At 39.3% G+C, this 15,221-nt stretch overlaps 1 protein-coding gene across 1 annotated transcript in view; it reads left to right on the top strand.

Moving 5' to 3' along the window:
* nphp4 (nephronophthisis 4) overlaps positions 1-15,221 on the top strand; it is a 190,553-nt gene that overhangs the window by 67,603 nt on the left and 107,729 nt on the right. Inside the window, exons 7-8 of the mRNA XM_069659458.1 lie at positions 6,256-6,440; positions 10,057-10,186. Of these exons, the coding sequence (XP_069515559.1) occupies positions 6,256-6,440; positions 10,057-10,186 (315 nt within the window). The remainder of the gene's footprint in view (positions 1-6,255; positions 6,441-10,056; positions 10,187-15,221) is intronic.

The following is a 15,221-nucleotide window of genomic DNA, read 5'->3' on the forward strand; positions in this document are numbered from 1 at the left end:
GCTAATGAACAGAGCTTGCTCTCTCACTTCATCTCCTGCCCTTTGAGCACAAAGAAATAACCTTCAGAAACTAATTTATTCTCCTCTGAAAATCTACACTCATTTTCCTCAAACATGCACAATGAGGCAGCTGCCGCCTGCTTTACATTTCTCTTCCCACTGCTATTATTTCTAAACTCGCTTTAAATGACTTTCTTTCTTTTTCAGCAGTTCCATTTTATACAAATGGCAGTGTCCCCAACTAAATCAGTTTTGCTTACTAATTTCTTATCCCCCCCCCCCCCCCCCCCCCCCCTTTCTCCTTCTGCCTCCTCCAGCACAATTGGAGCAGCAAATTGAATTTAAGAGAATCTTTGTTGTTAATATTTGACAATGATAATGCCATTTAAAGGTGTGAAAACTCAAGTGAGGAAATAATGTTCCACTTCTGTACTTCTGAGTACTACTGAGAGTTTTTGTCATTTTCCTGCGGATTGAAATTCAGATGAGGAAAGGGGGATAAAGAATCACACCCTCCAAAATTAAAAAGGCAAAGTTAATACCGTTCATGTGGACTGGAATCAAATGCAACTCTCTTCAGCAAACATTATGCACTACAATCCTCTGCTGAAATGTATTGCCTGTATTTTCTGTGGGGTTTTTCTTTCCAAGATAAGATGTGTTTTTCTGCCAGACTTATCTTTGACTTGCTGGCGAGCACTTTATCCCCAACACAGATTTCAAAGGAATATGGTCATTTTTCCTCAAGATTGCAGACACATTAAAAAGTGGGTTTTGCAGTTCAAGAAACATTTCTGTTGAGCCCTAAAGGCTGGATGGTATAAAGCTGGCTTTGGCTTGCTCTTGAGTCACTGAGACAGACTAACCGTATTACTGAGAGTAACCATCACAGATAAAAGTGTGGGACCAGCTTCACTACATTCTCTCTCCCTTTTTTATTCCCAACAGGAAATTGGATTGTCTAGCAGAATGTTTGGTTTTAACCACTCACACTACGGTGACTCTTGTAATTGTAAGACAAAAACACACCAACAACTCTTCTAGTTTCAACTGTTCTCCTACAAAACACTGCTTTTGTTTACTCTGTTAACAAAGCTCTAAAACAAATGGCCTCCAAAAGCATGCAAATTAGTCTCATTCTGCCTTCCCTTCCATTTCCTTTAATGATACAAACGTTGTAACGTTACAAATGTTAAAAGACTTCTGCTTTTTTTCCCAGGTGTCAAGTGTAAATTATGAATCGGACCAGTGCTGCTTCCTGGTTTAGCAGTTCTAGAAGCAAGATCTGTGGAAATTTCTGAAATATGACATAAAAGCAGGAGACAACAAGCTTATGTGAGTGTGTGAAATAGAGAAAGACACACCCACGTGGCACCGGTGAGCTCATCCCTCAGTAAAGTCCCTCTTCTGTTACTCTGGAAATGGAGTATAATTTAACTCGGGGGCCATTTCATTGTTCCCTTTAAGCTTCTTAGCTCTAAAATATTCATATTTCAGTCAAGGGAGGAAGAAATCTGTGACGGCAGCAGACATAGGCGAGAGGGAGAAGAAAGACGATAGCGAGCGGGAGAGGTAGAGAGGGAGAGAAACTGACGGAGTGAGAAAAAAGAGCCACGAAATAAATGAAAGAAACTTGGAGGAGGGGAGTGAGAAGAGGGATGCTGCGAACAGAAAGCAGCGCTTTAACTGATGTTCTCTTATAAACAACTTTCTCTCTGTCTTTCTTTTATTTTCGCTCTGAAACATGTCATGGCAGACCTGTCCAACAAGAGACAAAGCCATTTCTTTTGTCATCTTCCACAGCTCTGGCTGCGACAGAGGGAAAGCGAGAGCAGACAGACAGTGTAGGAAGTGACACAATCATAATTATAATCTGGATGTCACTGAAAGCAATTATTTACAGATACCTTGTTTTACTTGCATTGCTTGCTGCCTCTCTCCGAAAGCCTCATATTCCATACATACATTGTACTCATATACCATTTGTGCTCAGTAAAATAAAACAGAGTACAATAACATTCAAATATGAAAGGAGAAAATACATCAACTTTGCTATATGAGTCAGTATAAAATGCTCAGAAGGGTGCATCAGTATTACAGATGATGATCACAATGCTAGAAACATAAAGTAAAACTGGAAAAGGAAAAGCACTGAATGTACTGTGCATGATAATAAACCCATTGTAGATGTACAGCCCTGTTTTAGACCAGGTCTGTGATTGACTCAGATTGGTCAGGTTCGAGAATAATAAGATGCAGAATACATCTGCAAAAGAACACATTTTGAATATGTTTACTGGTCCTTAATATGAAGTTGCTGACTAAAAATGCTTGATCATTATAGTTAAGATGTACTTATAAAATAAGTTTATTTTTCTTAAAGTAACAATGTTGAACTTTTTCATTTAACTAAATGTCTTTTAAGTCACTATCTATCACCGAATGAGTTAACACAATGGTGATTGTCTATGGCCAACTGATGAAAGCCTTTGCATTTGCAGTATATTGTATATTTATGGACTGGGTGTCTGTGGCGACATTCGCGGAAAAAATCACAAGCGGCACCCAGTTAGTGACGCGTTTCCATCAGCCAGCAGTTGTTGGTCTGTCAGAGGGGTTAGTCGCTAAGTGGCTGCACTTCTGATTTCTGTAAGTGCTGCGAGGACACGGTAATCTACTATGACTGAACGAACAAAGAAAATATCAATGACTACAGATACAACTTCAAAAATAAGTGAAAATCCAAAGAAAAACAAACAATGTCGACGCTCAGATGAAGGCAAACATTTTACAAATGAAAGCGAGGAAATTCAAGAATTATAACCATGACAAAGGGAGCAAGCCGCAAACGCCTGGTTAAATTGGGAAGAGTGGCATTACCATTACAAGTTACTAGCGGTGAGAGGTGCTCAAGAGCTCCAACATTGAGATCTTCAAGAATGTAGCATCATAGACCTGTTTTAAGAGAGAGACTGGACAACAAATGGCATAAATATGCTACACTAACTAAACATGCAAATCAAATCAATAAATGTATGTGAAATATATAGTTTTCATTTTTCACATTGTTACTTGCAACACCTTCCCTTAGCCATATAATGCACACTGGGATTTGATGTAAGTTTTTTATAATTTTCTCCGGTAATTAGTCATTATCCCTCTTGTCAGTGTGCATGCAACTAAGTCCTGGATTGAAACGCGTGATGTTCCCCCCTCTGTGAGGGCACATCTTAGTCTTGGCACTCAGACAGCAAACGTTAATTGAATGGAGCTTTAGCCTATGTGATCCAGCTGGAAGACGGTTATATAACACCCCCAAAGCCAAGTGAGAGCTGACATGATTCAAAACAAACTATAGATAGAGCATTGCATTAGTGAGTCACCACTTCCTCTTAGAAGTAAATAAAAAGTAAACTTCCACAAAACAGACCACTGTGGGCCTATAGACAAGGCACTGTGGTTATTCATTATGGAAACGTAGCCTATCAAGTGCAATTTTCTTGCCTCTCTTCTGAAGTCGACAGAATTATACAAATGTGTAACAAACACAAGTCTCTCTCGCAAAGACATAAAGCACTTGAGATGAGAGAAGAGGTTTAACAGGGCAGTTTTTAAGAGGAAACAGGGAAGGGAAGGAATCACTTGAGGTTATGATAAGAACCCTTGTATTCCATCCACATTACAGGAAGAAAAATATGGCACACCACTGAGCACATATCTGCTGTTGTCGTCCTTGAGGGAATGAGCGACGATAACAAGAGTAGGGTAGATGGTAAACAGGCAGACAGAGAGAGGGATGGAGTCAGTCAGTGCAGAGATGTAAAATGAGGAGAGCAGCAGCGAGCAGTGGTGTATGTGGGCTGTACAGTATCTAGGCAGGCTGGCCGCCTGCTCCTGCTGTTGCTGGTTGAAAAGAAAAAACTGAATTGATATGCTAATTTGATCGAGAAGGTGTGGGTGGATATGGAGAAGGTTTTAAGCAGTGAGAGGGACAGAGAGCGAGAATGACAAGAAAAGAGAGGGAGAGAAAGGGAGAGTGGGAGTGAGAGATGTGATGGAGAGAGGGGAAAGAATGAAATGAAACAAATGGAAGGAGTGGGAAGAGAGGTGAGCACAGCGTGGCTTTGCACTTTGGAGTGTGAGAGTTTGCAGTCAATCACCGAGCAGTTGTCAGTCAGCTGTGCAGTGTTAGTGGCAGCAGCTACAAGGCGGCAGTACAGGCTCCACCAACGCCTGTTGACACGTTTGCTTGTTTAATACATTTGTTAATTAGCAAATACAGTGTAGTTATAAAAATGGTGTTCATAGAATATGACACTCAATTAATGAAGTATAATTTCAGTTCATTAGTACTTGGCTCCTACTGTCATTGATTACCCCACAATTTCTATCACTTATAGTGTTATTGTTCTTACATTAAGTAATTTTTTAGATTGGGGAACACACAAAAAAGACCAGTCAGATTATTTCTGCCTCTTTATTTATAAGTACAACCAAGTGAAACCCCAAAAATTGCTAATAATCCAACATCCAACAGCTTTTCTAATAGTTGTGTTTGCCGCCAATAGGTTTTGCTTACCTTGGGAATAGTTAACAGCCTGTCCGATTGTCTGATTGCACATACTATTTAGCCAATCAGACTTCTCCTTAGTGATGTGCCATGAACCCAGATTGCAACTTTTTCAGCATAGGAGATTTTGGAACCAAAACAATACCTCTTTTATGTGCATAAAAAAAAAAATCTTTTTTTTTTAGTTTAAATCACAACTGTTTTTTGGCCACTTGGGGGCAGCAGACCAACATGTGGACACAATATTAACATATCACCTTTTGTATTTTTTAGGGCGGATATGTTTGCCTCCTGATGAATTTGGGGCTATAAATTCACTCTCCAAAAAGGGCAGTTTTAAAGCAAGTTGTAAAGTTAACATAACAATTTCCTTAAAGGAAGTAGTATTTTATTAAAATAAGACAACAATTCTAATCAGACATTTGACCTTACCTTACATCATTGGACAGTTTTCAATACATGCTATAAACAATCTGATCTGTCCCAATGATAATTCAGGTTCAATACCCAGTCCTTGAACAGTGTTATCAGTACGGAACAGTCACCACAACTATATTTATTGAACCAACGTTGGAATGATCTGGTTTTATCCATAGAAGAGCGTGACAACACATTACGTTCTTAGGTATTTTATAAGACATAATTATTAGGTTATAGCATTTATGGGTTCATCCCTTTTCTATCCTACTTACGTTATTTGTTATAGAGTGTACTTCTGAAATGAAAATCATTACAGTAGTAAACACAACAAGGTCATAAGCAAACAGGAAGTGTTTGGACTTTGTGTTTCACAGTTAATGTATTTTGTCAGAGGGACTGAGAGGTCTGCCACATTCATTTCCTGGTGGGGTTCAAACAATATAAGTTGTGATTGTTGATACTGCTATGTGTGTTGAGTTGATCATATAGTGTTGAATAATCATATTTCTGACCTTGTCAAAGTCAGACTTCTTTTCAGACTTCTTCTCTAGACAGGAATGTGACTGAAGGAATATCATGTTGATAAAGCTCTGTAAATTGTAACTCATCAATAGTGTGGTAGAGATTAGAGGAGTATGCAAGGGGAGTGTTCGACCGCTGACAGTCAGTCCATCAGGGTGCAGAATGACCTGAGGATAATAGAGAGGAAGATAATTAAGACAAGCTTTTATAGACTCCTTGTGATTGCCTTAGAAGAGATCTGTAAAGGAGATGCAATTATTCTCTCTTGTTTTTAACATAACACGTGTCATGGGATTTTATTTTCATATAAAATCAACAGTTTTATTCATGGAGTTTTTCGTCAGATCTGAAGTAAATTTTTTTGTTAACCGATCATAATTTCATGATTTGAAAGTATGAATTAATGAGCCCAAGACACGTTTGATTGAACTGTTTTGTGCTTTAGATTAAAAAAAAAAACATATTATACTAACTCTTGTTGTTGCATGCCAAACTCCTGGTGGACCTGGTTTTCTGCACAGGAGCTATATAATATTAAAACAGTAAAAAACATAACACCAAAGTAGTTAGAGCACACTGTTGTGTAAACCATCAACCTCTGCTGTAGTTTTAAGGTTTTATTTCTAAAACGACTAAGCTCAAAAACAGACCCTGATCATAGGGGCACAAATATATAAGGACGTAAATAGTCGTGTATTATCTGTTTCCGTGGTAACTCCAATCTTCCTCTTACTGATTCTCAGAAACAGCCAGGACCAGAGGATACACTGAGGGCTGTTGTCATCCAGGAAAGGAGGCTCCATGTCGGGGTCCACAATGGCTGGTGTTTTCTCGAAAAGCCTCAAGTGGTGGTGCTCGAGTTCCTATCCTCAGGGGCGAGGAGCCGAGCAGACAGCACCTCCAAACAGAGCACCCTGGTCAAGGATAGGTGAGTACAAGAAACACATGTATATGTCTGCTGTAGAGCTGTCACTGCAGGATATGGTGCAGCAACGTTCTGTTGTCAGGCAAAACCCAAGTGTGCAGAAATATTTTCAGAAGTTTAAATGATGCCTGATTGATAGAATTCCCCTCACAGTAAGGTGCCGATCTGAAAATAAACACCCTAATTACTCATAACACATACTATTTATAGCTTTAAAGCCACAATTCACTTCTAATCATTTACTGATGAATATGATAAGATAATCCTGCTTTCTGCTTTGCAAAATAATAACAATTATTTTGCAAAGCAGTTAACCGTCACTAACATTTAACCTTTGAGCTTTAAAGTTGTCTGAGTCTAGAAGCCTAGAGGTCGTAAAGAGCTTCACTGCACCACTGCACACTTTGGGCCCCGTAGTACAAATTGAGCGTCGTTTAAACGTCACAGCCTACCTGAGTATTGTTTCTGACCATGTCCATCCCTTTATGACCACAGTGTACCCATCTTCTGATGGCTACTTCCAGCAGGATAACGCCATGTCACAAAGCTCAAATAATCTCAAACTGGTTTCTTGAACATGACAATGAGTTCACAGTACGCAAATGGCCTCCTCAGTCACCAGATCTCAATCCAGTAGTGCACCTTTTTCTTACTGAAAAGTGAAACGCGGTGAATTATTCAAATATAGCGTACAATCAATACCACTATTGATAGGTGGGATGTCCTTATAAATTGACAAATTACGTGTGGAATTGACCCTATCTGCAGCAGCATATAGCCTAGCTTCCCTGCCGGCACTCCGGCTAGTTTCTAAACACGGGGGCCGTGCTGACCAGCATCCACTGTATGTAGTACACTTACTATTGATAAGTATCTCATACAACCCCATTTCAAACAAACCGAACGATCCCTTTAATATTGGGCTTAATCGGCATTAGTTAACTTTTGGAGTAAGCTTCAACCTACTACTCCAGGAATTACAGTCTTTGGCACTTCCACGTTGGATTCATTATTCAGCCCCAGAGGTTGCCAATTGGTACATAGCACATAGTCAAATATACAGATCAATAAAAAAAAAAAGATCCCTCTCTGCCTTTGGCCATGCATGTTGAAACACAATTATATTTCAATTATGATAATATGTAATACAAAAAATGTATTATACAATCTATATGTTTATATTTTGCAACAGACTTTGTAAGTAGTCGACTGACCTTATTCAAAGAACAAATACTGCATGCTTGATAAAACCTTATGTGTCCCAAGCAAACAGCAGCCTCATAATTTACACAGTATTGCATGCCATGCCAGCTTCCTCACTCATAAAACCGCCTTGAAATACATTCCAATGCATGGAAGAAGTTTATATCCAATCAAGGAGATATGGCTCTGGCTGCCTTTGCCCCTGGGTTTTATTGAGACACCATGACTCTGAATGCGAATCTTGTCAAAGTGAATCTGCTAGTGTAAGGTCACTACAGTCCGCCTTATATCAGCAGTAAAACACGTGTATTGAATGGTTTCATATTCAAAGCCAGAGAGATACAGTACGTCAGCAGGAAACTAAGCACCAGCTGAAGATGCATGAGAGTGTGTACCACATCTTGCCACAGAGATCCTGAATCTTATTTTAATTAAAAGGTTTAATTAAGATAAATTCGAATCACAAAATAAAGACATTAACTGAACAGATCCACAATTTCAGCACTCAGATTCAGGATCAGGGCTGGTCACTGCATTTTGCTATTGGAGCGGCTGTAAATCGGCCAGATTCCATCAGTGACATTGTGTTTTGTGTAAGTCAATAGGCCTTTGGTTCACAAGGTGTCACAAATACCCCCTTGCACTCCCTAAAGGTACTGTATTACGATATAAATGTTGTGAGCATGTGAACCTTTGACCAGCACAAGTAAACAACTGCTGGCAGTTTCAATTAATGAGTTGTCAGGATGCATCAGTGAGCCATTGAGCAGAACTGTTTTGGTTAAATAAACAAGGTTTTGTGTCTATTTTTGTGACATTGTGCAAGTGTGTCATGCCTGTAGCTCGAGCATTTTGTTCCTGCAAGCTATGAAGAGAAGATATATTCAAATCCTGCCAAAACAAATCCACACTACCACCTTTCTCTTGACAGATATTATGCAACATACTGCAAAACCACTATATAAGCTATCACCAAAACTATTAAAAAAGCAGTCATGCAATGTATGTTCTCTAATTCACTAGTTTGAAATAATAATGATAATATTGGAAAGGAAAATTAGAGATTCACTGATGCTTAAGGTTTCCATATCATGAAGTCATAATTTTGATTTGCCGTAGCTTTAAACTCTGTGTGCAGCACATCACCTTTATGCTTTGTGATCTTTGAAACCATACTAATTGTAATTTCACTATCAAATTTTTTTTTTTCTTTCCTGAGAATTAAATTTGTTGTGCCTTAACGATGTCCATCATGCTAACAGTGTTGTCTGCAACACACCTAACTGATTGAAAGCATAATGATGTGCAAACACATGTTGTCAGTTGCCATCAGTAGCAGAAACCACTGATTACACTGGATGTGTTGTATTATATTCTTCCACACCTTTCTGTCAGTGTAAGGTCGTTTATATAAGCGTGTCCCTGACTATGATTAGGGGAGAAATTTTTTATGTTTCCTGTAATAATGATGGATAATACCTTTGAGGAAATAGTCAAAAATGATGCTGCAAACTTAACAGATGACAGACTGTGAGAGATGATCCCATATTTCCATGCGTATCTGAATCAAAATGCATTTTGTTTGCTACTTCAAAAGAGACATTGGCGGATGTGGTGATTAAGTGGATGATTACATGGACGTCTTACAAGCATGAGAACATGTGCAAAAAGATGCAAATGCATAATCAACACCATCACATGTAATATGTGCTAATTACCGTATTATATGTAGACCAACAAATGCCATCTTGGACCAAATAATGCCAATCATTATATATTCTGCACTCTTGTTTCTTTGAGGCAGAACATGCTTTCTTTGCTCTGCTAACATATGATAATGTCATATAATGATGATGTTTACCACTTCTTTCAGGGCTGCCAGTGAAAGCTGACAGTCTGTCTTGCTTGTGTTATGCCTGGTGCTTCCAGACAGCAGAGAAAGAGAGAAAAAAAATGAAAAAAGAATCTGAAGTGCTCGCCTGTTTCACTCTCCAGAGAGTCCATGAAGCGAAAAGAGAAAAGGCGCCCGGCCCCACCTCGTGACACACCAGCACTCCACAGTATGCTCCCGCCTATGGTGTATGCAAACTGTGAATGACGAATACCAAGAGTGCCGTTCCACTGCTCACACAGGAGGCCAGTGCTTGCCAGGGAAAATTTTGCAAGCGGGTGTAAATCCTCCAGCACATTGATTTCTGTTCCCAATAATAAAAACAAAAGTGTATTTAAAGAAATAAGGGGACTGTACATTTAAGTGGGGAGTTGTCATTTTCTATTATAATGGCTTTATAGCACACAGGTAACAACATTTCTTCATGTGGGTGCCATCATAGCTTATTTCCTTGCCTCTCTCTCCTTCTTTTTAACACACCCATGACACTCTCACCATATGTGTGTCTCTTTGCTCTCTCCTCAGCTCATCAACTCTCCCTCAGACGCTGGGCCTTCGCAGCAGCTTGGAGCTCAGGCTGGCCAATCATCATGCTTTGGCAATCGTCTTCCAGCTGGAGTATGTCTTCTCTGCTCCAATTGGCCCAGAGACGATGGTAGGAGGCACAAACAGCATAGTATATTGTATAAGTCCCAAACCTTACATGCTGTTCATTTGAAATCAAGGTCCTGAAATCAACTTCTTGATTAAACCAGTTCTTCACTCACACTGAAGTTCTAAAACAGGTCATCACTATCAAAGATGTAGAAAGACACTTGCACACAGATGCAAACCCTCTTCATCCAGCCTTTGTTCTCTCACCACCTCTGGTCTTTGGAGCATCACTTCATCCATCTAATACTAGTGTCTCCCCAAGGGAAATTACTGAAGGTATCCTTGGCCACAAGTTATCTGTAAACAAATAAGATTGAACGAGGAATGGAGAGAAAGCTGGTTCTGTGGAGAACAAATACAGTCATGATGTTTGATCTGATCTGGCAGCTTGTGTCTTAACTTGAACATGAATATGAACATATTTGGCCTTGTGACACAAATCCATGCCTTAATTTTGTTTTCAAATTACTATATTGACATAATTCAATCTGATTACAACATTTTAAGGCTTAAAAAGATGTTTGTCTTTCAAGTTGTCTTCTGGAGTTTTGTATCCTTACCTCCAAGTAAGGTATTGAATGCATTTTCCTCCTCATAAAACATCTGCAAAGCAGATTTTTTTAAAATCCGGTTGTAAAAATATAAATTTAATCTCGTCATTGTTTACCTTATTGCTTACTAGCTTTCAGCCTTATTCACCTTTTCTTTGCTGGCGAATTGCATCATTTCCTCATGTGCAACTGCCACCAGTGAAATAATGAGAAATTGTTTGTTTAATCGCTTTTGTGTGTGTGTGTGTGTACGCATGTGCATTGTTGTGTGTGTGCATGAGACTAACAAAACAATTCAATAGAGCTACTAGAGGTCAAAAACTCAGTTGACATGAGTTTTAGCCTATCATGCTCGACTAGCTGCTTTTCATGTAAATAAATGTCTGTTAAGTCACTATCTATAGCCGAATGAGCCTATGGCCCACTGATAAAAGCCTTGGCATTTTTTTACTATTATTATGGACTGGGTGTCTGTGGCAACATTCGCGTAAAAAATTACAAATGGCGCTCCGTTAGTGATGCGTTTTCCATCAGCCAGCAGTGGTTGTTCGCCAGAGAAGGTAGGCGGAGCTAAGTGGATGCATTTCCGGTTTCTGCAAGTGTTGCGAGTAAACAGTAATTTGCCATCTACAATGGCTAAACAAACAAAGAAAAGATCGATGACTACAGATACAACTTCAAAAATAAGTGAAAATCCAAAGAAAAAGAAACAAATTCAACGCTCAGATGAAGTCAAACAGTCTAAAAAGGAAAGCGACCGTCAGCGAGGAACATCAGGAAGTGTCCTCCCGCAATTACAGTAAATCACCGTTAGGGGGCGTCCAAGAGAACAAAACTGAAATCTTCGATATTGTCAGTTCAAATAAGTAAAAAAAAAATGCCATAACTACAAACTCAAAAACCAGGCTTCAAAATTTTGCCTGGTTGATGGTTGATATTATAATATTGAGCAAGTGAATATGACTGACATTGTTGCTTAAAAATCTATATGCTGCAGTCTACTCTAAAATCTTTTCTGCTACTCCCTGCATAGGGACAATTTTCAGGCTCCCTGGGAAATGTAGGAATATAAAAATGCTGTCGCAGGTATCTGAGAATAGTGCTCCTTGTTGTATGGTGTGTTAGAGTGTGATTCTATTTTCCTTACTTCCTGTTAGAGTGAGTCAGCCGAGATTTTAATTAATATGACGTGTTTTCATTGTCACCATGATCCCCATGAACTCACACATGTTCACTTGATATTTAAAAAGAACCTAACTGATGAAGAGGTAATAACGTGTGTTTGCCAGTAAGTAATCTGCACAACAGAAACAAATGTTTGGCAATTTATATCTCTAAATACAAACATGAAGGAGCATAAAATGCTGTTTAATAATAATAAATGCCAAGCTTTTCAAATACATCTGGTTTTTAAGGATGTGTCAAAAGTTGAATATTTTTGACACTCTTGTGTTGCAGAAAGATTTTGCTGTATAAAAACTAATGATATTCAATACCTAGTAAGAGGATTTCTTTAGCTCTCTTCATTTCAGATCATGAATTTACAGAGTCCATGTGCATAAATTCAGAATTAAGACACAATTTGCATTTCGCTTGCAGTCTGCAGTAGTTGTTAGTAATTTTTCAGCAGTTTTGATGTTTTGACCATGATGTTTATGGTCTTTCAGAGGCATGTCAAAATGTTTTGCAACATTACTGTTTTGATTATTACCACAGAATTTTAAAATTTAAACACATGACAAATGCTTCTGTCCATAAAGCACTTTCAATCACACCATCATTCAGTGCTGTCATGTCTCCCAGTGTCTATATGAATTGCATTGACCAGAAGCTGGCACCTGTTACAGACTGACACAGTTGACACAGCCTCAGGGAAGTCATTTCTAAATTGGAGCTGCACCACTTAACAACCACTCATGACATGGAAAACCTCTGAAAGACTGTGGTAATTATGTGTGTGGGTGAGCCTTCAACACTTAATGCATGCCAAGGCCTGGCTCTCATTGTGTTTCTGTGTGTTCTACTTTATTCAAGCAAGGGTCACCAGATCACCAATTAGAAGCAGGAGAAAAACAACCATCAGAGCGTCACGGTGCATTTGCATTTATGTTTTAATTCACCCATTCTTACCTATACAACCACTTCATAGCCAGTCTGCTGCAAATGGACAGCTTTTATTCCCCCTTTTTTTACACCAGGGATGAGATTGTTTATTCCATGGACTTGATGACTCATTATGTTTGTGGGAAAAAAAACCATCAGTTTCTACAGATGAGTATGTTCCTACATATGAAAAATATCACAACTCAAGTGCAGATTAGCTCACCATCCTTCCTTTTTTCATTACATGTACTTTGTCCTTGAAAATCTACCTCACTATTCAATATTTACACAAGAAAAGATTGATAGAAACTCCAAAGGAACAAGGTTGCACAACATTCAGCACACAGATATGTATTGCTAGCAGTCATGCTACCAATGAGATGAGATGAGAACTTTCTTTGAATGTATTGAAAAAAGTTCATTCAAGTTGAGAGATCATCCCAAAATAGCTGGAAAACTGTTGTGTGGGTGACGAAAAAAAGATTTCCTACCACACTGTACTTCACCACCTTCGCCTTCTCTGGCATGAATGTTTGATGATGTGAGAGATGTTTAGCAGGTGGAGAGTAATTTCTGTCTGAGCGTGGGAGTGGAGTGTGTGTGTGTTTGTGTGCTGATGTGCGTATGCATTATAGTGTTAATCTAGAGCTTGATCTGTCTTGGGTGTTGACTGATAAGGGTAGATACATATTTCCTTTTGAAGACAGCAGCAGCCATGACACTGTAAATCTCCTAACTTCCCACGGAATCTTGCAAAAGGCTCCTGTATTATCAGCTGATTGCTAAAACTTCAGTCACTGTACTCTGTGTGATGGGAAAATATACATGTCTCTCACAGCTGTCAGAGAAGTGATGCTTTTGAGGTGTTATGGTTGCGTTTTGCTGCGGTGAGCCCTCAGGGCAGGCAGCTGTCCACTGTCAAAAGCACTTCACAGCACTTTACAAGACTTGTGAACCATAAATGTGAAGATTTCTGGCTGATTGCGGCACTTTTCAGGCACTTGTGGAACTTACTTAAACCGAAAAAAAAAATCAATTAAATTGCTTTAAATTGAACATGGGCATACAGCAGTTTGATTTAATTTATATTGTTGGAAATGCACCAAAGACCTGACCTTTGACCTTGGTTTAGTCCCTGGGGCCATTCTGTCAAAAACAGAACATGTCAATGCTGTGATTATGGCTATTGATTGCAGTGTCTGTAATTCTCACCTTGTTTTGTACAGCTGGATGTGGAATTGTGGTAGTTAAGATAAGATAACACTATTGATTCTATGGAGGACATTGGGTATTATTCCACCGCAAAAAACAAACAAACAGATGAAGATATAGAATAGGTCTACCTGAGTAAAGGAAAAAGCATATAGAACTTCACTGTGTTAAAATTACAATACGTTTAACTCAAAGAGCTATACATAAAGGTTTAAAATGCATGTAATACAGAAGTATACATTTGTGTTTGTAGTTATACCATTTGAAGTTCAATAAAATGTGTTGTAAAATAATAACCTCTCCCTTGCAACATTTTCCTACTACAACTCCTTGAGAATCCCCACGCTTTCCCAGGCCATATGACATATATAATCTCTTCAGCAAGGTCTTGGTCTACCTCAGGGTCTCCTTACAGTTGGACTTAGACGGTAAACCTTCCAAAGAAGGTGCCCAGGAGGTACCCAAATCAGATTCCCTAACCACCTCATCTGGCTCCTTTTGATGTGGAGGAGCAGTGCCTTTACTCGAAGCTCCCTGTGGATTTCAGAGTTGCTTAGCCTATCTCTCAGGTTGGGCCCAGCCAACCCGTGAAGGAAACTAATTTTAGCCACTTGTATACACAATTCATTCTTTCGGTCACCACCCGAAAATTGTTGACCAAAGGTGAGGGTTGGACAAGGATTGACTAATTCGAAGGCTTTGCCTTCCATCTCAGCTCCCTGTATACCATGATGTATCAGAATGACATCCACATTACTGCCAATGCTGCACCAATCTGTCTGTCGATCTCACGTTCTATTTTACCCTTACTTTTGAACATCACCCTTGGATTCCTTCACTTGAGGCTGTAACGAAGGAGCAATCTGCTTTTTCAGGCAAAGGACCATGGCCTTAGACTTAGAGGTGCTGACTTTCATCCCACCAGCTTCACAGACAATACTACCCAAGTGCCTGCTGAAGGTCTCAATTTGATGAGGCCAACAGAACCACATCATCTACAAAAAGCAGATATGTAATTTTAAGGTCTCCAAACCAGACACTCAAGGTGATTGTCATCCTTGCCCAGCTCCTTGCCACTGAGCAGCTTCTTGACTATCTCAGCGACCTCTGGCAAAGCGAGGCTTCCCTGGATCTTCAAACTCTACCTCCTCATCAGAGGACTTGTTGGTT

The sequence above is a fragment of the Semicossyphus pulcher genome, unplaced genomic scaffold (assembly GCF_022749685.1).
Source record: "Semicossyphus pulcher isolate SPU_LCO1_2020_fin unplaced genomic scaffold, fSemPul1.0.p SCAF_13, whole genome shotgun sequence".
Taxonomy (NCBI): domain Eukaryota; kingdom Metazoa; phylum Chordata; class Actinopteri; order Labriformes; family Labridae; genus Semicossyphus; species Semicossyphus pulcher.